We start from the raw sequence: 26,488 nt of genomic DNA on the forward strand, positions 1-26,488 counted from the left end.
TCAGGAGAACTTCCTGACTGCTTGCAAAGCTCTCCTGTGCCCTGACCGCTCTGCCTCCCTGGGAACTGGCCTTCCCCTGGGAAGTCCTTCACAGTGCTCCCTCTCTAGCTCTGTCCTGCTCAAGGACTAGGGTGTCTACTGACAGGAGAGCAAGATAGGGCAGTTGGAAGAGCAGGCCTCTCAGCTTCTTGGTTCCTGGCTCTGGCGTTCCAGATGGCTCCTCTTTGCCCTCCAGCGACTCTGCACTTGGTTTCCTGCTACTTTCCCACCTTGCCCTGTGGTCACATGGATGCTTAGTATAGTCAGCCTGGCTTGCCTGCCATGCCCCCAGCTCAGTTGACATGGGACCTCGTTAAGATGAACGTAGTGTGTTGCTCAGTACCATGTACTAGGTGCACCAGGACTTTAGCCCTGACTGCTGTGTACATTGAAGGTCCTGGGCCAGTAGCCAAGACCCTCACTGGCTCAGCTTCCCTACTAAATGGAAGGAGGGAAAAGAATTGAGAGGGTTGTTCCAGCTGGCTGATTTTTGGGTGGATCTGGAGTTGGAGGGTAGAGAGAGAGAGCAGTGGCCACAGGATTGGGGGCCCAGACTTGACTTCATTACTGCAAGAATATGCTTGTAAGCACTGTGGGCCCTTTTCTTTTCCCTCTCATAGTTTCTCTGTGAAGTAAGGATTCTGTTAGCCCTTTGGGTTCCCTCTTCTCTGATACCCACAGAGGGAACCCTCGGGGCTCCTGGTAGAAGTGTTCATGGCCAGCATTCATATTACCCTGCTTCCAGATTGGGATATAGAGGGTAGGGGCTGGCTAGGTTGCCGCTTCTGGAGCTCCCAGAGCCTGGATTGGAAGCTTGGCACTCTCTCCTCTACCAGGTAGTGATATTGAGTGGTACAAGCCGAGGGGTACAGAGGAGCTCCCAAGAGACTGAGCTGCATGCAGATGTGGTTTCCTGGGGGCTGAGACCATGTCTGCCTGTAGATGATGGGACAGCCACATAAGAGCTAAGGGTGAGTGGCCCAGGCAGCACCGCTCAGGCAAGGTGATCATGGACATGAGAGCCTATGAGATTGGTGGGCATGGAGGATATGCACCTGTATTGGACTTCCTTGGTAGACCACAGCCTTATGTGGGTTTGACAGTGGCTGCTGGGAATCCGGGAGCTGCTGAGATGGAAGGAAATGGCTAGTTGACAGGAGTCCTCCAGGCACATGGTTTCAGGGCTTAGACTTCTTTCCAGGCACCATGAAGTGTATGTACTATCCCCCCATGCTCACTCCTACCCTGCCATCCCTGCTTTCCTGAGATAGGTTCTGTGTTCTGCCAAACTCCAGTGCCCCTTCTGCAGCAGCCAGAGTCAGCTGTGGGACCCAGTGTTTTGAGGCTGGGGCCGTTTCCTGGCCTCTCCCATGTGCGCACTACTACAGCGAGTGAGGCTATTAAGAGATGCATTAGGGAGTTAGCTGGAGCGTCTGGTGGCAGAAGGGTCTCTAATTAACCCTGGCATGAGGCTCCTAGGTTTCTTCTCGCTTTCAAGTCAATATGTATGCAGAGATCGATTTAGGGGGCCATAAAGGTATTAAACAAAGAAGGCATCCAGCCTTCTGGACAGGCTGGGGCTGGCAAGTTATGCTCCCTGGCAGGGCAGAATCCACCTTCTCCCTGGGACCAAGGACCCCTTTGTGACTTGTTTGTTAGGGTCAACCTCTGCTAGTCATCCATATTCCCAGGATTCTGGAGGAAGCATGGCATGTATCAGGTGACCAGTGGATGCTTGTTTTTATAGACAATGAATAGCTAAAAGTAGACCAGAGTGTTGCCTTAGCTTGGGAGCTGGGGCGTCTCCTTCCGAAGAGCTCCAGACTGATGGTCACTCCTGTGGTGCCTCCTCCTGCCAGCTTCTCCCAGTGTTCATCGGGACTGAATGGCGATGTGATGGGAACAGGCAGAGAGCTGGTGCTAACAATTAGGACATCTCCGGTCAGTGGGGACCCATTGTGGTCTCTTCCTGTCACGGCTGTCTGCTGCTTCTGCTGCTCTTTGTGTTTCTGCCTCCCAGGCGGCCAGCATCACGCCCACAGTGTGTCTTACTGGCCTTGCCTGTTCTTCGGCATGACCTGGAAATGTCCATCTGACTCATGGGCTCTCCAGGCACATTGAGGGAGCCAGGATCTCAGCTTGGAAACTCAGCTGCTTTGGCCCCAGCTACTGAAATGCTTGCTTGACATTTTCTGAGCTATCGTCCTCCTTGTCTGCCTCAGTGCTGGTCACTGTAATGAGTATTGTGGAAGAGGCCTGGTTACTCCAGAGTTCCTAGCCCGGTAGAATCACAGAAAGCCTGTGGTAGGGCACAAGTATGTATGCTATAGGGTTAGGAATCCTGGCTTTGGGGGTAGCTTTCTTCCTGAGTTCAAATCTCAGCCCTGCCTCTTACTGTGCACGCACTTTGTTGTCCCTTCCCCAGCCTTGCCTTTGTTTGTATGTGGAGAACAGAGACCAGAACTCTTTTGGCCTGCTCCCACTAGTAGAGAAGGCTTGCTGAATCTCAAAGCAACAGTAAGATGTTCTCTGGGTAAATGGTAGACCAGCAGGCATGGGCTGGGAAGCCTTCTCTGGGCTCCACCTAGCCCTTGGTTAGAAAGCCTCCTGCGCGGTCTGGCCATTACATGGTGGGATGCAAAGGCCCCTCTGGGTGAAATCCAAAATGACCGAGGCAGTTAGCATGGTTCAAAGCAAACCCACCCGTGTACTTCCTCAGTGTCCCTCTCTTCCAGCAGGGCAGAGCCTCTCTTTGCTGTCTTCTCCAGAGCTCCAGGCAGTCCTCCCTGGCTCCCTCAGCTCCAGGCAGTCCTCCCTGCTGTCCTCCCTGCTGTCCTCCCTGGCTCCCTCAGGCAGTCCTCCCTGGCTCCCTCAGCTCCAGGCAGTCCTCCCTGGTTCCCTTAGGCAGTCCTCCCTGGCTCCCTCAGCTCCAGGCAGTCCTTCCTGGCTCCCTCAGGCAGTCCTCCCTGGCTCCCCCCAGCTCCAGGCAGTCCTCCCTGGAACTCTCAGGCAGTTCTCCCTGGTCCCTCAGCTCCAGGCAGTCCTCCCTGGAACTCTCAGGCAGTTCTCCCTGGTCCCTCAGCTCCAGGCAGTCCTCCCTGGCTCCCTCAGCTCCAGGCAGTCCTCCCTGGCTCTCCCAGCTCCAGGCAGTCCTCCCTGGCTCCCTCAGATTCCCCAGTTTGTCGTTCTTGTTTGAGGCTCCGAATCATGCTGAGCACGACACCCCTTCTATCCTGCTGTCAGACTGCTGCCAACACAAGGCTGTGATGGGTAACAGATGCCAGGGAGAGTTTGCAGCAATCCAGCAAGGTTGGAGGGGGCAGGACTGGTGTCAAAGCACAGAGAGCTTGTCATTTGTCAATGGCTTCCTGACACAAGGACTGTCTGGCAGTGTGTTTCCCCAGCCTCGGCTCCCATCTCCCTAAGTCTCCCATCTCTCAGTCTTGCTCTGTACTTTTAGAGCCTCTGCTCTCCTTATTGCCTGCTCCCCAAACCTGGGCTTTTCTATTACTTTCTTAGGTGGATTGCAGTGTCTCTCCCTTAGACTAGGGTCTGCTAGGAAACATCTCAGTATGTCTCAGTATGTTCTTTTTCTTTTCTTTAAAAATAATTTATTTTTATTTTATGTGCCTTGGTATTTTATGTGCATTGGTATGTCTGTGTGAGGGTGTTGGATCCTCTGGAACTGGAGTTACAGATAGCTGCAATCTGCTGTGTGGGTGTTGGGAATTGAACCTAGGTCCTCGAAGAGCAGCCAGTACTCTGAACTGCTGAGGCATTTCTCCAACCCCTCCGTATGTTTTCTTAAGCAAAATAAACTCCCCCTACCCCTTGTCTCCATCTCAGTACCACAAGGAATCCACAAGTCACTGGGGTCCATTTTCTTAAATACCACAGCCATCTGAGGCGGGTCTCTCTCCCTCTTCAGCCCATTGCCAGGTGGGGAGAAGACTTAATCCACATCTGGAGTGGACTCCCATTTATTATGGAACATGTTCTGGCTCTACCTGGTGGCTCCTGCCCCTTGGGAAGTGTCCACTCTTTTGCTTGAGGAGATCTGGCTTCCCCTGGTTAGGTCTCTACTCCGTATGTGTTCAGAGCTAGGCTTGATGTATATATAGTCTTTGGTTTTACCTTGTAGCTAAAACCTTCTGACCCTGTTTAGTTTGATAGTTCCTTTGCCTTAAGTATGCATTGAAGGGGGTCTTACTGGAGCTTGGTATTTGAGAGGCATAGTGTGCAGAGGTGGAGTGTGGGCCGTAGAGCTGGGCTACAGTTCCCCTTTACTGCTTGGCTGAGTAATTTCATCCCTGGGTCCCATGTTCTCACATGCGCTGTGGATGCTGGGAGCCCTGCTTCCCCACTTGTTGTCAAGAGTGAATACAGAAGCAAGTATCTCCCACGGAGCCATCCTCAGCCTAGGAGCTGACTGGTGGAAGCACTTGGGGCAGCAGTTGGCTCAAATCACTGTGGTACTCCAGGGTCCCTGACACTTCAAGTGCTTGCTGTTCGCATGTGTTGGATAGTGGCTTTCCTCAAAAGCGACACCCTGCTTGGTAAGGCCAACAGCTGGAAGTGCAGGGAATTTCCAACCCTCCCAGGCCCTGTACAGATGAGTGTGGGCAAGTCCTGAGGGGAGGCTGAAGTGAGCAGGGCAGGTGTCCTGGGGGGCTTGTGCTTTTCTGTGCTCACTGGCACATCTCCATCTCCACGCCTTTGGCCATGCTGGACCCGCCTCCCAGAGTTGTCTTCCTTCCCATCTGGAGTTCTCTCTCAGCAAGACTCTTCCCAAGAAGACAAGGGAACAGCCTACTTTCCCTCCCAGTTTTTGTTTTTGTTTTTTTTTTCCAATTGTAACTGGTTGAGTTTGCTATCCTGGATCAGGGGTGAAACCCTTAGAGAATGTCGCCCTGCTGAAAAGCTGTCTCCCAGCATGCATAGAGATGGGATTGAAGACCCTCCCTCCTTGACCTGCACTTCCCTCAGTGTGGAACAGGTCCCCCTCAAGAATCAAATGGCTTCCTGTTGAGTTTCAAAATGGCAAAGGCAGTAGCTTGTTTAAGAGAAAACCCAGAAGTGTGCTGCCTCTGTGGATCCTAACACAAGGATTCTGGGGGCAGAGGAGGCCTTCTGGAATGCAGACAACTCCCTGCCTCTGGCCCTTAGCCATCAGAGGGTCTCCTTTCCAGCATTCCCTGGGTCAGGCTGACCTGCAGGCAAAAAAAGCCTTTCAACTGTGCATCACCTGGATGGGTGAGTTAGTGAGCGGTGCTGTGCAGTGTTCTCCTCCCTCCCCTGCCCTCTCCTCTCCTCTTGTTCCAGGAGGCACCACACACAGCCTCCTGGGTGAGAGAGCTAGCTGTGCCCAATGAAGCTTTGACTCTGCTGCCAATCCTAATGGGAATCTCCTTTTCTGTTCTTACCAAAGGTTCTTCAGAAGACTTGAAATTCTGTGTCCTGTACCTGGCAGAGGTGAGTCCCTCTCTCTGAACTGGAGGAGAGTAAAATGTGTCCTGGTACTCAAGGACACCAGGCGTGAGGTTGGCCTCCATATAATCTTACGCAAGACAAAGTCAGGGCAGTTTCTTGCTCTGTAGAACACAGTTGACCCTGCTCGTACGTCTGTGTGAGAGGACAGCTAAACAGAAGGTTTTCGGGGTGTCCCTGCTCCTGTAAGTGTCCTGAGGGCGTGGCCTGACAGCTGCACACTACCCTGTTTATTTATTTAGTAGCCCTCCTTCTGGAGATTGTCCAGCTCCCACGCCTGCCTCTTTCATCCTCTTTTTCCAGGAAGTCCCACCCACCACCCCTCCTATTAAGGCTTGTCAGCGTTTCAAAGGCCCAAGGTAATTGTTCCTTCACCTTGGGCCAGACAATGCAGGCTAACGCAAGCACCATGCATCTGTGTTTGGCTCAGAGTGATGCCCACAAGAGAGAGAGAGAGACTCTTGGTGATCTCTGGCTAGGCTTAGACAGCTGTACCTTTCAGGACCAAAACCAAGCAAAGAGCTTTTTTGCTAGATGCGGTCTGGTAGGTAAACCAGGGCTTTTTAACCAGAGATTTTCTTGGTGAGGAAGAATTTGAGAGCCACAGTGTTATCCAAATTCTTTCCAGATTTCCAGTGTAATTTTCTATCCCCAACCTTGTTCTGCTGACACGTGGCATCTCTCCCACCCCTGCCCTTTGCCATCTTGTGTCTTGCCAACCGTCCTAGGAGCCTGTCTGTATGGGTGGGGGAATGGCCTAAAGGGCTGGCCGAGAGGAATATACCTTTCTGAGAAGGAATTTGTGCCTTTTGGGGTGGAAAAGCATTCCTTCAGTTCCTGGCTAAGATAGGAGGTAGACACCTTTGAACAGACACCAGGGACAAGAAAGTGTGCTGAGAACTTCACTTTGGTGGGAGGCGGGGATGCTGAGGGGTTGCCAAGAGGCAGTAGAGGTGTCATAGTAGAACTGGGGACTCAGGTGCTTGAAAATAGACCTGTACGCAGGGGCAGTGGGTGTCACCAGCAACCCAGCCTGGGCACAGGGGTGGCTGGTAAACTCCCTTCAGCACGGGAGGGTGTTTGGTTCCACAGAGCCAAGTGAGTGAGGTATAGAAGGGAGTTGTGGGGACAGGGTTGGGCCCCCTTGGCCCCTCTGGCTTCCCATATGCTCCATCAACTTCTAAGATGGGGCGCTAGGCTCTCTATCAGCAAGAGAGCTTCCTGCCAGGCTGGTGTTTCGTTTTCCTGGAGAAAAGCCGTTCTGCCCATTGCACCTGAGACCTTCTTTCTAGTCCTCTAAAGATTGGCAAAGGGCTATTGATCCAAGGCCTTGAATTTCCGGAAAGCACCAGGTGATCCGACCCCAAAAGAGCAGGGGAGTGCAGCTGGGAGCCTCTCATCTTAATGGGCTGCTACTAATGAAGAGCAAGCCTGTGGTGCAGGAAAGACCACACTGCTTGCTTGTTCATAGATCTGAGCATTCTCCATACCTTGACACAAGTGGTGTTGGGCCCCCATGGAGATCCCAACCAGATCTTAGAATCTCTACTGAGTAGTTTATTTGTCAATGCCTGGCATGAAAGTGGCACCTCAAAAAGAAACCTGGGGAGGATTTGAGGTTTGGAGAGGGTTCCCCCTGCCCCGCCCCTGCAGTCAGAAAGCCACAACTGCCCTGGGGGTGGGGCATCAGGTTGGTCCTGGCAATCTAAGCAGTCTTTTCTGGTTTTCAAGAAAGCATTTCTCTGTGTAGCCCTGGCTGTCTTAGAACTCGCTCCGTAGACTAGGCTGGATTAAAGTGCTGGCTAGAGTGCTGGGATTAAAGGTGTGAACCACCACAATTCTGGGCCTGCTCTAAGCAGTCTTAATCCCAAAAACAGGTATCCCTCAGTCCTTGCAAATCTGGGACAGATGCAGCTGGCTTCAGAGCATGGGGTACATTATTTGGGAGCCATCTTTCTCTCTCTCTCTTTCTCTCTTTCTCTCTCTCTCTCTCTCTCTCTCTCTCTCTCTCTCATAATGTAGGGCTGACTCCATTCACTAAAGAAGCTGGTTTTGGTAATGAGGAGGATGTAAATTAGTATCTTGGCTCCTCCATTCCTCAAGGGATCAGAGGCCAGTGAGATACTCCTGACACAGACAGTAAAGTCTTACTTGAAAGGTTGGAGTGAGTTTCAATAAGACAGTGCATCTAAAACACTTAGCCCTGAGTCCAGCTCTGAGCATGCTCAGTGAGTGGCAGCTAACTGGTCATTAGATTAGAGCACGTTCATTTACCTTCCATTAGAGGTTTCACAATGATTCACTCATCTTTTAATAGAACAGCCAGGCGGACTGTCTCACTTCCCAAGAAACATAGGTGCATGGTTATATGGACCTGACGAGATCACAGGTTCTGGCCTCAGTCAGGGTCTCCTTAAGATCTGACCTCTCAAGAGTCTTAGTGATCTCATAGGAAAAAATGGTGGCCACAAGGTCTTTCTGTCTCCCTGCCTGCCTGCCTCCTCAGTTCATTGGGAGAGAACGAGATGGAGCATGCCTGTCACAGCAAATGAACAGGCTTCCATTATTACTGGAGGTGTGTTTGGGTTTTGACAAAGATAAAATTAATCCAGGAGCAAGGATGTTAGGTTTTAAAGAAGCCAAGAGGAGCTCCGAGTCTGGTTGGATTGGAGGTCATGGTCAAGTACCTGCTCCCTCACCTAGTGTTACGGGCTCAGGTTTATGCAGCCAAGAAGCCCGTGCATGGTCGAGCATCCCACAGTCAGAAGGCAGTGGCTTTGAGGGGACAGCATGGAAGTCCTTTTAGGATGGCTTACAGCCTTGACCCTGGAGTCTACTATTGATGCCATTGAGCATGTCTGAATTGGAACTGACTAATTGGGTCATTTGGAGCACACACGGAATTATGACAGATGGTTCACATGTGGGGCCAGCTGGGCAGGCAATGAGGACTCACAGTTTGGACAGATTTGGGCAGGTAGGGATTTTAGCCTCTCTTCAGGGAGCTGGCTCTCTCTCTTGGCTAAGCCAGTCTTGGAAACTCGGGCTCCTTCCAAAAATGTCTGTCCCACCTAAGACAAAGCCCCACCCGGGGTTAGGTCCTGGGTGCTGATGTAGTTAGTCTCCTAGGTTCTCAAGCATTGTGGCAGGTTTTCGTTTCAAGCTGTCAAATGCAGCCTTGCCCTTTGCTGCTGAAACTGACAATGAGGTCACCACCCCTGATCCTGGAACACCCCTCTCCAAAGGAGAATCCATGGGAGGCCCTGGGCTCAGTTGCTGGCTGCCATATGAATTCTCTGTAATCATTACAAATGGTCTGGTGGCTGCCCCAGGTGAGAGCCTGGGACCCTTCCTGGGGAGTGGTTTTTGAGGGTATCAGGAAAATCGAATGACCACAGCTGCTCCCTTGTAAGGCTATTGGAAGGAATACCGTAGCATGGCTGGTGAAGAGTTTGGTGCTAAGGAGGTCAGTTCAGGATTAGGGGTAGGGAGGCTGGCTGTTCCAAGAGGTTTTCTTGTGCCTCTGTAGGGAGAGTATCGCCACATTGGAGCAGTGAACAGTTTTACAAAAAGGTGCTGGTGACCATCACGGCTAGAGAGTCCTCTGACTTACAAACAGCTCCTTCCGAGACGCGTGACTCCTCTGTGGCCTCCAGTCCTACCAGCAGAGGGGTGTAGAAGCCTCACCAGGAGATGACATCTCCCAGAGCTTGGAGATGAAATCACAGCAGGTGGCTCCTCCTGCCTCTGATTCATTGGCTGCCTACTCAGAGAAGTCCTTGGCCACTCTGAACCTTGGTTTTCCCCTTCCGTAAAGGGGAATAATAATCCACACCCCAACTAGGCATGGAAGGAGTGTCTGTAGTCCAGAGGTAGGAGTAGGATCACTGGGCAGCCTGGAGTGCACAGTGAGTTCCAGGCCAGCCTGAGCTAAAGGATCAAGAGATCCTGTCTAAAAAAAAAAAAAAAAAAAAAATCAAGGGTTTGGGGGTCTGGAGAGATGGCTCAGTAGTTAAGAGCACTAGGTGCTCTTCCAGAGGGCGTGAGTTCAATTCCCAGCAATCACATGTTGGCTCACAACCATCTGTAATGGGATCTGATGCTCTCTTCTGGAGTATTAGTGATAGCATACTCATATACATAAAATAAATAAATAAATCTTTTTTTAAAAAAATCAAGAGCTGGGAGTAGAGTGCTTGCCTATCATGCACATGAACTTGAGTTCCATCCCCAGCCCCACAATCCTAAGAATGAAGAATCCATGCCCTCTTTGCTTCTTTGTGAAGTTGCCTGGATCAAAACGAGCTCACAGATGACAGAGTAGATTAAAAGTTGATCAGTTCAGCGGAGGGTATTCAGAAGCCCACGCGGCGAGGGGAGAGCAGGGCTGGGAGGCTCAGGCTGGGCTGTGTTTATAAAGCAATGACATTTCCGAGCTGGAAAGGACCTTCTCAGTCTACTCCACCCCCAGGGGAACACAGAATACAGGAAGCAGCAGAGGGATTACCCCTGGGGAATCTCCAGGCTCCCTTTGCCCAGCAGCAGGTAGGAGTGGAGGGACCCGCCTTTTAAGTGAAAGCGTGGGCTTGCCGCAGCTCATCCTCTCAGCCCCTTCTCCCTCGTGCTTTTAGGAAGAAAGCTTCTCCATATTTTGCAGTGTGAGAGGAGGGCACTACTCTGGGGACATAGCATGGGAGGTGACCGGCTCTGAAGGGCGGTGTCTCTGAGGGTTGGATGCTGAGAAATAACAGTACTACTGTGCATTGAGGCCTGTGGCAGTACTGCTGTGTGTTGAGGCCTGTCACAGTACTGCTGTGTGTTGTGGCCTGTCACAGTACTACTGTGTGTCGAGGCCTGTGGCAGTACTACTGTGTGTTGAGGCCTGTCACAGTATTCCTGTGTGTTGAGGCCTGCCACAGTACTGCTTTGTGCCGAGGCCTGTGGCAGTCCTTATTGCTTTATAGCCCCAGGGTGGACGCAGTGCCACCATTTTATAGAAAGCGTCTGGCTTTCTAGGGGTTGGCAGCTAGGAAGTGGCAAAGCCGGCATTCAAACCGGGTCTGCAAAAATGGAGAGACCGGGCCAATACACGGTCTTTCTCCCCTGCTCATTCTTTTAGCCCCTTAGCTGAGTATTATCATCAGCTGGGTGAAGAAGAATTTGTCATCTTCTGATCCCAATACCTGGTGGGGACTGGGGAGGGGGACAACAGGTCTCTGAAGCCCTGCCCCATCCTGTCCCATGAATGTCCTGACTGCTTCAGGGCTGACTGGCTGTCTGCTGCAGTATCAAAGCTGCCTTGAGACTGTTGTCATCATGGAAGTTTTCCCAGGCAGCCGGAGCTCACTAAGCCTCACCACCATGCCCGGCCCAGATGAAGTGGGCCTTCTGTATGTTTGCCATCAGCAAGATTCAAATGGCAGCCAGACTAATATTGCAGCTAATGAGAGACCCAGCTCAGGTGCTGGGTAGTTTTAGGGCCGTAGGGAGGCCTGCGACTGCCCATCCTACACTTTAGCAAGGGACTTCAGGTCTGTCCCTGTGTCCATCCGACTCAGCTAACCTTGGCCTGTAATCTGAAGAGAGAGGGCCGTGAGAGAGATGAGGGTTCCGTAGTCTGGAGGGAGAGTCCTGTATCCATGGGGGAGCACCAGCTCACGGGCTTGGTCTTTTGGCTTCCTCACGTGATCCCCAGCAGCTGTCTTGTGCTGCCTGCTCCAAGGGTGACCTCACCCTCTGTCCTATAGCTCTCCACAGGCTTCCACTGTGTAGAGAGCCACTGCCTCCCTTCCCTACCCAAACGGTGGCCTCATGGCTCCCAGATGGTCTTATTTCCCTGCTCCTCTGACTACCTCAGTGTCACCAGGGACTGGTGTGCATTTGTTGTTCTTAGCCAATGCTCCCTTCCCTACTGCAGCCTCGCCCTCTGGAGCCTAGGGGATGGGCTTGGGCCCTGGAGCCCCTCGAGTCAGGGAGCAGCCCTGACCACCCATCCCTTTCTCTGTTCTCCCTGACGTCAGAAGGCAGAGTGCTTATTCACTTTGGAGGCTCACTCGCAGGAGCAGAAGAAGAGAGTGTGCTGGTGCCTGTCAGAGAACATCGCCAAGCAGCAACAGCTGGCAACAACGCCTACAGAGAGGAAGGTAAGGACTCTGCCAGAGGTTGCAGCCCTGGCTTTCACCTTTTCCCCCCTCTGCTAGCCTAGCCTTTAAGCCTTGGATCTGAGCTCGGAGCCATCCTGAGCTTAGCCCCTGGACCTGAGCAGCGGGGCTTGGCAAAAGGTCTGTGTCTGAATGTCTCTTCTCAGGATTTTCTGTGGGTCTGTGGAATGGGTTCGGCACTGCTTGCTTGCAGGGGAAGCTGCAGCCAAATTGAGCATGGCTCACCAATTTTCAGCTCTCCTCTTTGGTTTGCTGATGGCAAGGTTTTAACTGCCCCCTCTGCTGTTGGATAGGCTGTATCCAGAGGCAACAAGCCTCCGTTAACACTAGCCCAAAGTAGACATAACCAAGGGCGTGTTTGTGGTAGAACACAGTAGTTTAATGTTTGCCAGAGCAAGGTGGAACTGACTTTGGATTGCAGAGGTCTGGGGCTAGCCATCTGGAATATCAGGGGGATTGAAGATGACGAGTGAAGGTTGAGCCGGGACCAGCACACCTCTGGACCAGGGGAGTAGATGAGATGGGAACCGGACCACGGCCTTCTTTTTTCATACTCGGATGCCTGTCGCGAATCATTCAGGTGTCCTTTCTTACTATACACGCTGGCCATTTGGTATTCAGGGTGGAGGTTGCAAAAGCCGCCAGAGTGGTAGCTCTGCCAGCCAGCTCTTGGGGAAGGGGAAATGAGAGGGGCCTGCAGCTTGCCCACCTGTGGGCCTTGTTGCTATTTGATATGTCTGGGCCGCTGAGCCATGTGCCCCTGGCTTGCAGAGGGGGGCAGTGAGCATGTGGAAGTGGTGGTACTGGCAGCCTCTTTCAGAAGTGGACAGCCATTCTCCAGCAAACTGGCAAGGGAGTGAGGGTCAGAGCACTGCACCAGCCTAGACTTTGAAAGGTGTCTTGTTTTAAGGGGAGAGACTGAGTCACACATTGCTGCTATTGGCCAGTGTAACTGTGGGTGGGTCCATCCCGTAAGGGTTGCTGTGAGCATTAAGTGGGGGAACATATACAATTCATGGTATAGCACCAAGTATGTCGCAGGTGCTCATTCAACAAACACTAAGTGGAATACACTGTTACCCCAGCCTTCTCTCAGGTGGCACTCTAGCTGGTCCCCATTGTCACAAACCTCTATCACCTTGACTATAGATAGGCTGCCTTACCCCTATGGATCTGTGCTGACTGCAGTCAGAATGTAGGCCACTTCCCCTTCAGTGGGGCAGCCCCCAGGACACCCACAGCCAGCATCCATGTTACCATTCCATAGGCTTTGTACCTCTCCTCTGGGGGAAGAGTGCTTTGTGCTTTTTGTTTATTGGTGGTGTTTTTTTTTGAGACAGGGTTTCTCTGTGTAGCCCTGGCTGTCCTGGAACTCACTCTGTAGACCAGGCTGGCCTTGAACTCAGAAATCCACCTGCCTCTGCCTCCCAAGTGCTGGGATTAAAGGCGTGCGCCACCACCGCCCGACTGTCCTTTGTGCTTTGACTCCAGAATTTTCTGGCTCTGGAGAGTGTTGGCCACCCAATGCTTGCCTTAGAGACTCTCTGGCACAGGCTCACCTAAAGGCATGCTGTATTTCAGAGAGGCCCTGGGCCCTGCACAGCGATGGGCTCAGTTGACTGACCCCTGAGAGGCTCCAGTCCCTGACTCACCCTAATACATGGACATCTGGGGCAGGCAACAGTCTGGATACCTTGTCACACCTGCTCTGAGTGTGCTATTAGAGGAGCAGCTGTAGGGGTTGCCTGGGCAGATGGAGGAGGGTCTGGTTGCTAAGGTAACTTTGGAGGTGTGTTCTGTGGCTGAGGCCTGGGATCTGCCCAGACTTACACATCTCCACTCTCCTGGGGAAGCACTTACTGAGCTACTTTGACTTTTGTGAGGCAGTCCCCTCCAGGTGTGTGTGTGTGTGTGTGTGTGTGTGTGTGTGTATTGCTTCTCAACCCTACCCAGCCACACCTCCACCATACCCACTTAAGGAATTTTAACAATGAATTTCATGAGTCACTTACAGAATGCTTCCTGAAAGAAGTTCTGGTAAATCTAATCCTGTCCGGCCCTCTCTATCGGTCCAGACATGCTTTGAAAACTTTAATGACTAGGCCCACTTCTCACCCACCTGTATTTAGCCTCGGGGTGACTACAAATGTCCTTTCTTGAAGGATGGTTTTCACAAAGCCTGGCCATGAAAGATACTGTCCTCCAGGGGAGGAGCAGGAAAGCCAAGCAGGTCTGGGAAGCTGCCTCTTCCTTCTAGGCATGAAGGCTCTGCTGGGCCAGAGCTGGGGTGCCATGCCTTTCCTCCTCTGATCCCTTTGTGAACACTCCTGTGGAACTGGGGGCACAGTGCTTACTTAGGCAACTGCCCCATTCCAAGACCTCTCCAGGCACAGAAAGGCGCACAGGGCAACAGTCAGACGCCCTCTCCCGGAAGTTCCTCTCCATCATGATGCCAAGCCTTTACAATTTGTCCTCAGAAGGGCCGGTGATGCTTCCAGGAGGACAGAGGTGGGGATGGAGAAAGATGCCTGAAGAGAGCAGCAGCCAGGCGTGTGGCACTCCCTGCAGCACAACCTATGGCAACCACTTCCAGCTGTCACCTGCTTGGTCCCTTCTGCTCTGTGATCCTAAGAGCCCAGGGACTGGGGCTAGCCACTTTCTCTTAGAAAAAATACTCTGGAGAGTTCTGCCCAACTTTCTGTGACATATGTGGGAAGGGAGGAGCAGGTCTGTGGCTCTTAGCAACATAGAGATCCTAACGGGGTGTGTGTGTGTGTGTGTGTGTGTGTGTGATTTATCTGTGGGTGCCTTTTGTGTGAAGGTCAGACATCTATGTTAGGCGTCTTCTTCAATCGCTTTTCATCTTAGTTTTAGAGATAGGGTTTCTCACTGGAACTGGAGATCTGATCATGCTAGGCTGGCTAGCCAGAGGGTTCCAAGGATCTGTTTGTCTTGGCTTGCCTAGCACTGGGATTACAGGAATGTGTCACCATACTTGGCTTTTTACATGGTTGCTGGGTTCCCAAACTCAGATCCCCGTGCTAGTGTAGCAAGCATATTGCCTACGAAGCCATCTTCTCCAGCCTCTACCTTCACCCTGTTGAGACAGGGTTGCATGTAGCCTAGGCTGGCCTCAAACTCCTTATGTAGCTGAGGGTGACCTTGAACTCTGGATCACTCCTGCGGCAGCCTTCCAAGTGCCAGGATTACAAATGCCAACCACCGTACTCTGTTTATACAGTTCTGGGAATTGAACCCAGGGCTTTGTGTGTGCCAAGGAAGCACTCTATGAACCAAGTTCATCCTCAGCCTTCAGTAGGTTCTGTTCTGTGGAACAAGTGATCTGCCTCCTGTTCCATCCCAGCTTCTTTCTCCTGCTCAGCACCCAGGCTGCTTCTTTAGAACTCTGCCTTTCTCTTGCTTCATTATACGTTCCTGGGAGCATCCTCCTTTCTTCTGCCTTTGATAATGTGGACCAGGCTCCCTGTGCTATACACCCAGCGTTACTGTGATGCTTCTCATTAGATTTGCTCAGAGCTGGTCCCTGCTGTGGCCAGTGAGGCTCAAAGCTGCCAGGGACTGGCTGATCTATAGTCTTGATTATTTGATCAGGTACACATGATGGATGTGTCCTGTGTGTCTGACGCTGCTTTAGATTCTCTGGGGTTACAGAGATGAATGATACCCCATCCTGGTCCTTACAAACTTCTAATTGGATGATGAGGGCACTGAGATGGTGATCCAAGCAATGGAGGCCATACCGGCGGCAGTTGTCCATGGGGGTCTTGACTATCCATTCACGGTCATCAGTGAACCTCCCACTGACTGACCACTCATGCGGGTGCTTCTGGGCCAGGCTCCAGAACCTTCTGGATAGAGTAGTCTTGTTTCAGCCCTCAAGGGCCTGAGGACCAATTCCATTCTCAGGTGGATCCTGGGCTCCGTGGGCTTTATGGAGGGATTCATCACAGTCTTTCCTTTGCAATCGAAGGCTGGTGATGGAACCAGAGATGGCAACAGGTAGTTCAAAATGACTGCACAGATGTGATATTGGGAGAACTTGGGGTTGTGCAGGGTGCTGCGGCATGCAGGAGGTCCCCAGTGAACTACCTGCTATGACTCTCATCATTGTCTTTTAGCATGACTATATAGGACAATTTATTGGTATCCCTCATTACTGAGGTTGACACTGGTACCCAAGCGCATCTAACAACTATTTCTGGATATCCCAGGAGCCACCTGCCAGATTTCAGGGCCCTGGAAGGGAAACTGAGGCCTCTTTGGTTTTCCGTTGGTAGTACAACTTCCAGCTGTGACTTCCAGATGTGACACTGCCTTTGGGACAGCTAGAGATGGGTCTCAGAGATGCCAGGGATATTTGAGTGTTTTAGAAAGAAACACAGTCAGGTTGTGGACTCAGGCGGTCCTGATCAGAGTGGACAGCGAGCTAATTCCAGTTCTGTCTGGTTCCACAGAAACTTCACCCTTACGGCTCTCTCCAGCAGGAGATGGGGCCAGTCACCTCCATCAATGCCACCCAGGATAGAAGCTTTACCTCATCAGGACAGACTCTGATTGGCTGAGCAAGCCCAAGGGCGGGACTATGCTTCTGGCAACTTTGGGGCTTCCCCTATTACACAGTAACCTCATCTCAACTGGACCCAAAACAGAAGACCAAGATGGTGGGCCTAGGGTCATCTGGAGGGAGTGGTCCTAAGGGTGTGTATGGACCTGGCAACAGGAGGAACAGTGGTATAAGGGACCCTGTGGGTTTGTGCAGACTGGTACCAGGAAGTTCTGGATGGAGAAGACTGCAAAGCGAGCTCCCTTCAGGAGCCTGTGCCTAGGCACCTTCCTGGGCACAGCAGGAAAGAGGGAGAGGGCACTCGAATGGAAGATGGTGCCTGTGATCCATTCCTGTCGGAAGACATCTTCCCTTCCCACTCCTATCTCAAATGGACACATTTACTTCCTCAGTCAGCAGGTACTGGGGGACATCTCCTTTGTGCCAGGATATGTGCTAGAGGATACTGTGCTCCCATCAAGATCCCAGCCCTCCCCAGTCCCCACAGGCAGAGGACACCAAATAAATCAACACTGATGCATGACCACGCACACGCAAGGCAAGCGTCTGTACCGCAACATCACAGATGTCTTCAGACGGGACATTATATCTGGTCGCTATGTGTGGGGTGTGAAGGGGGAACGATACAGCTTGAGCTGAGGCCTAGGAGCTGGAAAGGAGCTAGCCAGCCAAGGACTTTGGAGAGAGCATCCCAGGCAGTGGAAAAAGCACAGGACAAGAGGAGGAGGAGGGAGCATGGTGTGCCGAGGAACAGGGAGGGGGAGGCTGTTCCAGCTGCAGCTTTGTGAGGAGGAGGATAAGGCCAGGCCACACTATTCAGGATGTAGACGGTGACTGCTTTGTGCATTCCTACCTACAGTATGGAGCCGCCAAAGGATGGCTTGAGGAAGGGTGTCACAGACTCCTCCTCCGGTGCATATCTACTACATCAGATTGCAGTTAGGAGGGGGCCCATGTGGCTGAGAGACTGGTTAAGTAGGGCTCCCCTTCAGGCCTCCAGAATAGGGGATGATGGTGACTTGTTCTAGAGGGTAGAGATGGTAGGGATGGTAGGGATTGGAAAAGTAGGCTCTTGGGTAAGGAGTGATGATTGGTCACCCTAGTGTTCCACTGGGTCTTGCTATCCGCTGGTGTGAGGACTCCTGGGGACTCCTCTGCTCAGGCCAGAGCTTGAGCCAGTGTTGAGCTTTTGGGAATGTCTACGAGCACCAGAACAGTAAAGCTTAATTTTCCCAAGATGGGAAAGTTCACATTTCCCCTGCTTCCTGGCTCTGTAGAGGTCACCTGTATTTGTTCTACTGTTCATTTCAAGGGAAGGAAGCTGGGGCCTCGCACTCTAAGAACTCCCGTTTTTTATTTCTCTTTTTGTAGGGCTTCTGAGGGCTAGGGACTGGTGGGCAGGGCCAGGTGTAGCTTAGCAACCTTCCTGAGACAAGGTGAAAGGAATCCTGCCCAGGCCCAGTGATGAGAGCTGGGCCCACTCCCATCCACCCAGCTGGGGCTCTGGGCTAGATAGCTCACTCTTTTCTAACTGTAGAGAGCCAGCAGGTCAGAATCTCAAGGCTGTGGATCAGAGCAACGAGGGTCATATGCTAGAGAATATTTGTAGGATTAGGTACTGAGGGCTCAGAGACAGAAAGCTGCAGTGATGGCTAAGGCCAGAGAAGCCCAGACCTTAGTCATAAGGACCTTAAGGAAGATTCTCGTGCTCTTTTGAGTTTGCTAAACTGCCAGAGACACCTGAACCCCTAAATGGTAGCCCAGGAGAGAGTATGTCCCTTATTTTCCGTTTCTCTTCCTTCTAACATTGGAAAAGTGAGCAATGCTAAGTTACCGATCTGACAGGGAATGGGGTGAATCTGCAGGAATCAGGCTAACGCCTAGCCCAGCGAGGAAAGACTGGCTTGGTTCCAGGGTTGTATAGTACCACACTGCCAGCCAATGACCATTCCATAGGGTGAATCCGAACAGCCAGGTCTGCGCACACTACACCTTGATTTCATGATTCTCTCACCTAATAATTGTGAGGTCATGAAGCACAGGAGAACCACCTGCGTGGGAAATCATCAATCTCTTCTCGCCTGGGTCTGGGGACCAACCTCTGTCCGACAGATGGATACAGAAGACAAGAAGAGCTCAGAAAAACGGAGGATCTGAACCTATCACCCATCCCTGCAGATGGGCCTGTTCTCCCTGTAAGCTCCTCCTGAGTAGAATAGATTCTCCTGTCAAGCTCCCAGGCCTGCTGGCTGACTGGGAAGAGGAAGGTACTCCTGGCAGGCCCTGGGCTAGCTTGTCCAGTGACTGTGGTGAGCCACGGCACCATGGCCATCTTGCTTCATGAATCAATGCGACAATTAATTTGGTGTTATGGGCCTGAGAAGATGAACTGTGACCTGGTGGCCTCCACTCTTCAGTCCATCCCAGCTGTTCAAGAGGACGGACAGCTCTCCACGTGGCCTCTGAGAGTCATAATCACGGGAAACACGGCCGGGCTCCTCCCTGCCACATAAATCATGCTAAGAAGCACACAATGACTTCTTTCCTGATGGGCTACTTGTCTTGGGTGGTGTCTCTGGCCCAAGAGCTGGGAGGTTGGGAGCACAACCACTTTATTGTTGAAAAGCCATCTGTGAGATTTGAATACAAAGTGCCTCTTTTTAGTCTTCTATGTGTTCTTGGATCCCATTTCTCTGTCTCCCGCTCATCTCTCATATAAGCCCTCATGCCTGAGTCTTTTGGCACTCTGGGACTGGAATTACAAAGACCTTCTGAGAATGGTGATACTTATTATTATTATTATTATTATTATTATTATTATTATTATTGATTTCCCCTCTGACTCCTGCCATTGAAACCCTTACTAATCATAATCAACTCCAAGGCACCAAGGATCTCCAGAGCGCAGGCACGGGCAGCTTTGCCACGTGGATGCCTACCTTCAGTGAGAACCCCACAGTGAGCATGCACTTTGGAGATGGTAGTGGGGTCCCGAGCTTTGTCTCCCCTAAACAGACTCGTTTTATGAACAAAACAACAAAGACTTCTGAGGAATTAGGTGACCTTAACTTGTGTCACTCAGCTGATGAGAGGCCCAGTCCATTGTGCTGTGTGGATGCAAATGTGTTTTGAGGGACAGAAGTAAGAAAGATCATCTATGAGCTTCCAGGAGAGGCAGGAGGCAGTTATGGGTGTCTTGGTCCATTCCACCAAGGAAGAATGCTTTGGTGACAGATAAAGTGAGACACATTATTTGCCACTTGGTAGGGCATTAGTTTCCCTAAGTGGTGGCCCAGGTTGGAAAAAAACAAAAAACAAACAACAACAAACAAACAAACAAACAAACTTATTCCCACAGATTTTGACAGAAGTCTGATGTGAAAGGCAGAGCTAGCTGTGCTCTCTGGAGGCCCTGGAGATTACATACCTTCCCCTTCTCAGTCTGGCTTTCAGCAGGATCATTGGTCACCGTCATGAGGGACCCTGGCAGTAAAGGAATGGTGACAGAGGTGGGAAGAGTAGCTTAGGCTTGGGCCTGCTAGTCTGAACATGGGTACAGATAGGAGACTTTAACCCAAACCCAGTGGAGAATGCTCACCTCTGCTAGGGTCTGAGCTTGGGTTTTGCTTAATCTGCTGGTTTTAGACCATCAGCTCTAAGTAACTGGGAATCAAAGGGATCAGATTTCAGGCGCCCTCCCCCACTCCCTCTCTGCAGAGCATTCTTTTCTCCAGCTCCAGAGCTTTTCAGGCTGCTTCCAGACCTCCTGCCCTCCTGCCTTCCCTCCCTCCCTCTCTCCCTCCCTCCCTCCCTCAACTGCTGGCCTGGCTGAGGGCCGACTGCTTCATGTTAGGACTCAGCCATCTTTCTTTTCTCTTCTTTTCTCTTCTTTTCTCTTCTTTTCTTTTCTTTTCTTTTCTTTTCTTTTCTTTTCTTTTCAACTCATAAGGAACAGAGAACAACCTAACTCTGTGCTCTGACTTACCTTTCTTTTTGCTTTAAGCTATCTCTGCCGAGGCTGCCATCCCCCAGCCATTGAATGCTAGATGATCTGCCAGACACTCCTATGTAAGCCGGGCATGGCATCTAACTCCTGACCTTCCCTTTCTCTTTGACCCTCACTAGAGCCTGATGTGGTATTGTTATTCCCTTAAGAATAGACTCCTGCTCTACCTAGTTTGTAGATAAGTTAAATTTGCCTGAGATTAGCTGTGTGAACAGCTAATGTGTGCACACAGGGTACCATCCTTTGGGTCAACTGTTTCCTTGCAACCACAGACCATTCATTCCAGCTGAGAAGGACTGACTGGGCTGGGTTGTCACAGTCTTGTTGAAAGGCTATCCAGTAGTCACAGCTTGACTCTCCAGGCTTTCCTGGCTCCACGGGTGGGAGCGTTCCTCCCAAAAGTTCTTGTAACTTTCCTTGGGCAGGCTGTCCCTTGACACCATTGTCCACTTTCAATGTCCCTGATGGCTGCAGTCCCTAGGGAGACCATGGCTTACTTAGCACCTCTTTGACACACCCTTTCTGAGGCATGCCTCAGAGGCCGCTGTCCCCGCCTACATTGTGCTTGCCAGAGGAATGTGCTCATGCTTATTAGCATGGCGAACCAGGCAGCAAGTTCTACCTCACCAGAAAGCCCACAAGCTCCGTAGGAGCAAGTGGAGGCCATACCTTATTTCACATTCTGTGCTGTTGTTGCCTGGCCCGTAGGAGATGCTCTGTAGCGGTCAGAGGACTGAATTCAGCTGGTGGGTGGGACCCTCCTTCTATTCTATAATGGAGATGAAGAAACCAGATCAAAAGGGGGAAGTAGCCTTTTTTGCCCAGGGTCAAGAGCAGGCTGGTGTTAGAGCCCCAGGACCAGAGCTGAGGTTTGGTTCAGAGATTTTACTCTTGCTCCATAGCTTTGCAGATATCAGGCACACCCCGGCTTAATCTATGATGCAATCTGGCCAGGGTTAAATGCTATCCCCACCTCATGCAGGCATCCTGGGAGGGAAGAAAACCTGATCATAACTTCTTGGTTCTCTAAGTCTGAGGGCTCCCCTCTCAACAAGCCCCCTGCCTCTGAGAAAAGCAGAGTAGGGATTCAGAAGCCCTGGTCTTGAATAGTGACTTATCTAGTACTTACGGTGTGACCTTGAACAAATCACTTCACTTTTCTGATCATTTGTTTCCTTACCAAAAAAAAAGAAAAGAAAAGAAAAGAAAAAAGAAAAAGAAAAGAAAAGAAAAAGAAAAACAGAAAAAAGAAAGAAAAAGAAAAAGGGAAGTTGGATACAAGTAGTCTCCAGGGTCCACCAGAGAGCAGACTACTAGGAAATGACCGCAATGATTGGCATACAGTAGTTATACCCTTCAAAAAGCAGGAACCAACTCAGGTTCCTTATCACAGTCATTGTGCCTAGAATACCCATGCCCAGACTCTTGACACTGGAATTACCTCAGGAAGATTGGGCAGGAGTCAGCACCTTGGGACTCTGGGAACAGGTTAAAGGAAGAAAGAAGGCAGATGTCTTAGATTTCACAGATGAGTCCTTTTGGCTCATAGCAGAAGGAATCCTAATTACAGACACCTATGTGAGAAACCCTTTCCTACTCTCCCCCCCCCCCCCATCCCAAGGTTCCTCTTCCAGGCTGCCCTGGGAAGCAGTTCCATCTCATTTCCTTTCCAGCTTCTGCCGTTCACTGTGCTCGGCGTGCCCTGGACTGTTGATTGGCTTCATGCATGCTTGCGTGCCCATGTATTTATTCTTCAACCAGCTCTCTTGCCCACCGAGCCTCAGGCGCACTTTCTAGGAGAGCTGTGGGCAATTGACCTGACCTCTTTCAATTTCCAGTGTGTTCTGCAGTCACCTGTCAGAGGCTGCCGGCAGCGGCTCTTCATTCCTGTTGGTATCTGTCACTTATGGCTCAGACATAGCAACTAAAGATATAGTTTTCTATTGAGGGTTCTTTCACACACTAGCACTTCCCCACTTGGGGTCAGCGTCATTATTGCATGAAAACAGTATTCTAGTGGTCTTACTGGCCGGAGCATTAAGAGTTGTGTGAGCTAGCCTCGGAGGTGGACCACTATGGCAGTCTTAAATGGTAAATGTATTCTGAAGCTCACATTCAACTCCCAGAAGCCTTTGGAAACGTAATCCTACATGTATATCTTAAAGTGGAGAATATAGTGTATAGTATGCTGAGTAAGTAGGATTTGAGTCAAACCGTAGAATCCTTGAATGTGGAACCGAAAGCCCCCTTTGTCCTCCAGGGAGAGCAACAGCTTAACAGGCTGATTTGTAGAGAACAAGACCAGGATAGATGCTAGAACTTGGCCAAGGGTACATAGTTGGTGGCTTGAGGTCTGCAGAGGGGATTGGATGGTCTTAGAACACAGAGCTCTTTTCACTCATCAATTGCAGGATCATTAGGAAGCCCCCTAACCTGGGCTATAATGGAGACAGAGGAGCTAGCCCCATTGGTAATGGGCTGATGGTACGAAGGATTATCTAGTCAGCAGGCATGTCTACACATTCCGGGCACGTTCCGGCTGGAAGGGAATGAATGGGCTGCTGTGTTTTACCTGGAGCCAGGCCGTGTGCGGGGGGCTGGTAGAGACACTCTGCTTCCTGCGGACTGTTCTAAAAATAGCAGCGGGAACATTGCTGAGGGGAAGAGGAGGGGGCTCCTTGGGAGCTGGGTGGGGATGACTCGCCCCTTCCTCTTCCTGTCAGGCCCTCTGTGAGGAAGTCCCACAGATTCACAGAATTGAAATCTGGGCAGGTCCCGGAGCCTTCTGTCCTCACCTCTCTTCCTTGCCCACACTACCAGGCCTGGAGACCTAGAGCTAAAAAAGGACTGTTCCCTAGTCACCAAGTCTGGGGAGGAGGTTCCAGAAGGTGGGCTCTTTAACTTCCTGCTCTTTCAGAAGGCCACTTCAGGTCTCATGAGACTTGCTTTGCTTTCTTGGGTGCACAGGGCCTGGGAACTCCTAGGACCAGATGTGGTGCGCCTTCATGAGAGCTGAATGTCAGGTGAGGAGCTCCTAGCTAGTGTGTCCTACTCCCTGAGGTCAGCCAGCTGCTCTTTAGCACCAAACCTTCCCTTGCCTGGAGTTCCTTCCTTGCTGACTTGTCCTCTGTTCACTTCCTGTACTGTCTGTGGAGACCCAGACTGAAAAGGAGAGGGTCTTATGGCTTTGGCACTTTCCCTGCCCTTTCTAGGGACAAGCAGGGGCTGCTGAGAGACCTGCAGGGCTGAAAATGAGGCAAGGCCCTGTGCAGCCTGCATCCACTCTGCCCTGTGATGATGGAAGCAGATGTGTGCAGGACATGTCTTACAAAGCTTAAGGAGGTAGGTTCCCAGCCAGGCAGTGGTTGCGCTCGCCTTAATCTCAGCACCCAGGAGGCAGAAGCAAGCAGAGCTTGTTAGAGGCCAGCCTGGTCTGCCGAGTGAATTCCAAGACAGCCAATTCTATACAGAAACCCTGTCTTGGGAAAACAAACAAACAAACAAAGACCTAAAATCAAAACCAAAGCAAAAACAAAGCCTGCTGAGAATTACGTTCCCAGTAAGGAAAGCGACCCTGGAGAAAATTAGTGACCCATGTCGGACTCTCCATATGTATCTACCACAGGGGCATAGCAAGGCTGTTATTATCTTAGTGTAGTTGATTTTGTTGTTGTGAGGAACTTCAATTCCGGTAATTGACTTTTGCTATGGAGAAAACTTTAAATACAGATGGACCAGGAAAAGACAAGGTTCACCATTCGCAGTGCCCACTGTTAACTGTTATTAACATTTAGGGTGTATATTGTCTGAAACGTGTTTCCCATGCATATTTCTTGTTTGCAAGTTAGGGTTACTTCCAGGAGCCGGTTTTGGGGTTTTGGGTTTTTGTTTTTTATTCTTCTCTCATATATTTCATTCACTGCTATAGTTTCCTCTCCCTCTGCTCCCCTATTCCCCCCACCTTCCCCACCCCTGGGTCTCCCCCCCTTCACCTTCCCCCAGAAAAGAACAGGGCTTCCAGGGATACCAATCAAATATGCATAACAAGCTACAGTAATATGCTACCAGATACATATTCTCACACCAAGGCTGGACAAGACAATCCAGTAGGAGGAATAGGGTCCTAAAGGTAGGCGGAAGAGTCAGAGACAGCCCCTGCTCCTACTATTAGGTTGGGTGAAGTTTTTAAATCTATCCTTTCCCATTTAACAGTGGAGTATATCCATGCCTCCCACTAACAAATGATATTCTGCAACACCGCATTTAGGGTATTTCATTTCATTTCATAGGTGAGACCTGAATATCTGAGTCCTCTCTGAGAGTTAGATGCTCAAGTCATCTCGAGTTTGTAGAAAACCTTGAGATACAGATCTTTAGGAATGCATTGTGGAAACCCCCAGAATCCAGTTCATGTCTAGTATATTGTTTGACTTTCAATAAACATTTATTGACAAAGATTTTGTTTTGGGGCAGCAGGATGTCTGGGTCAAAGTGTGTGGCCTGCGAAGTGGGTTCTTGTTCCAGTAGCTGAGTCACTCTTCAGAATGGCCATGCCCACTTCTAATGCCACCTGAACTGGAACCTTCATCTTCTTTGCCCTCAATCTGAGTTTGCTAGGGATCAAACTCAGGGCCTGCCTTGTGCATACTAGGCGCCCCCCAGTGTAAGATTTTCCACTTTTAATCCTCTAAGTTCTACTTCCCAGGAAACAGACATCTTAGAAGAGAATTACTATTCTCCTGAAGCCACACAGTAGCACTGTATATTGTTACATTAAAAATTTTTTTTTGTTTTAGATTTATTTATTTTATTTTACATGTGTGTGTGTGTTGCTTGCATGTGTGAACATGTACCTACACGTACCCCTCATGCTTGCAGAGGTCAGAAGAGGGTGTTGGATCTTCTAGAACTGGAGTTCCAGATGGTTATGAACTGCCATGTGGGTGCTGGGAAACAAAGGCAAGTCTTCTGTGATAGCAACAAGTGTTCTTAACTTCTGAGTCATTTCTCCAGCCCCTATTATATTCCATTAAAAAAAAAAAGGCTCCCTTTGATTGCTGGAGTTCCTGGACATGTATTTACATGCCCTTTGGTTACTTAATCACCTTTTAGGGCAGTAGTTTCTTCAAGTCCTTTGTCTATTTTCTTTTCTGATGTACTGTTTATAGTTAAATTGTTTATTCACAAAGAGCTCTTTATATAATACGGATATTTGCACACTGGCCTTTTCTTGGAAGTTCTACACCTTGACTTTGATTCACTAGCATTTCGCCTCACTGATTTCATTTACATATCTCTGGGTCAGGCACCGTATCAATAGTTTGAAATAGTTTGTTCTTCCTTTCTCCGACCCATCCTAAGCCTGTTGGCTGGCTCACGATTCCCTTTGATTTCCTCTGCAGCCCCGAGAGGCTGTTGAAATTATTTGTAGCCTTGCTCCCAATTGTCACTACTTTGAAAGCACCAGTTCTATTGAGTTTTACATCGCCTTTAGCCCTTGGTTATGTCATCAATCAGGAAGTCTCTAAACACTTGTGACTTCCTTGCTGGCCCCTTTCTGATGGTACTCCATCTTACTGTTGACTTCTGGGCTTCTAGTCACTGTGCAGAGAACTTTTTTGAAGCATTTTCCCAGTCAGTGGATATTCCACTTTCTTGGTTCTCATAAGGCTGGAAATGTTTGGCCTTATGCTGGAGTCAGAGCAAGCTTGAATAGAGGACTCTAGATCAACAGTCGTTTTGTCTAAGAACCCCTAGCATACTCTTTGCTCTCCTTGTCTTTATTGTTGCACAAAAGGCACTGTTCACTTGATTCTCTCAAATTCCCTCATGAAAACAACCAGCATTTCTCTTCTCAATTTTTTTTTTAAAAATACTATTTATTTATTATTTATATGAGTACACTATAGCTGTCTTCAGACACACACCAGGAGAGGGCATCAAATCCCATTACAGATGATTGTGAGCCACCATGTGGTTGCTGGGAATTGAACCCAGGACCTCTGGAAGAGCAGTCAGTGCTCTTAACCAATGAGCCATCTCTCCAGCTCTCACTTCCCAATCTTTGGAATTCAGAAGTGTCCCCAGAATGCAGGTACTTATTCTCCTTGGCAACAGTCCCCCATACTGACTCCCTGAGCATTTTCAGCCTAGACACCCAACATTTTCATTAAACGTCTTTGGAATTATGTTCTGTGTTCAATTTCTACT

The 26,488-nt window shown here is 50.3% G+C and overlaps 1 protein-coding gene across 8 annotated transcripts in view; it reads left to right on the forward strand.

Annotated features, from left to right (window-relative positions):
• Positions 1-26,488, forward strand: part of Rgs3 (regulator of G protein signaling 3) — a 142,639-nt gene that overhangs the window by 79,857 nt on the left and 36,294 nt on the right. For 5 of the 8 annotated variants that reach the window (XM_031377601.1, XM_031377600.1, XM_031377602.1 and 2 more), the window contains 2 exons: positions 5,468-5,511; positions 11,547-11,669. In XM_031377601.1, coding sequence (XP_031233461.1) covers positions 5,468-5,511; positions 11,547-11,669 — 167 coding nt within the window. Of the gene's footprint in view, positions 1-5,467; positions 5,512-11,546; positions 11,670-16,162; positions 18,944-26,488 lie in introns of those variants that run through there. The other 3 variants (XM_031377605.1, XM_031377606.1, XM_031377610.1) reach the window with 1 other exon arrangement.

This window comes from Mastomys coucha, unplaced genomic scaffold (genome assembly GCF_008632895.1).
Source record: "Mastomys coucha isolate ucsf_1 unplaced genomic scaffold, UCSF_Mcou_1 pScaffold18, whole genome shotgun sequence".
Taxonomy (NCBI): domain Eukaryota; kingdom Metazoa; phylum Chordata; class Mammalia; order Rodentia; family Muridae; genus Mastomys; species Mastomys coucha.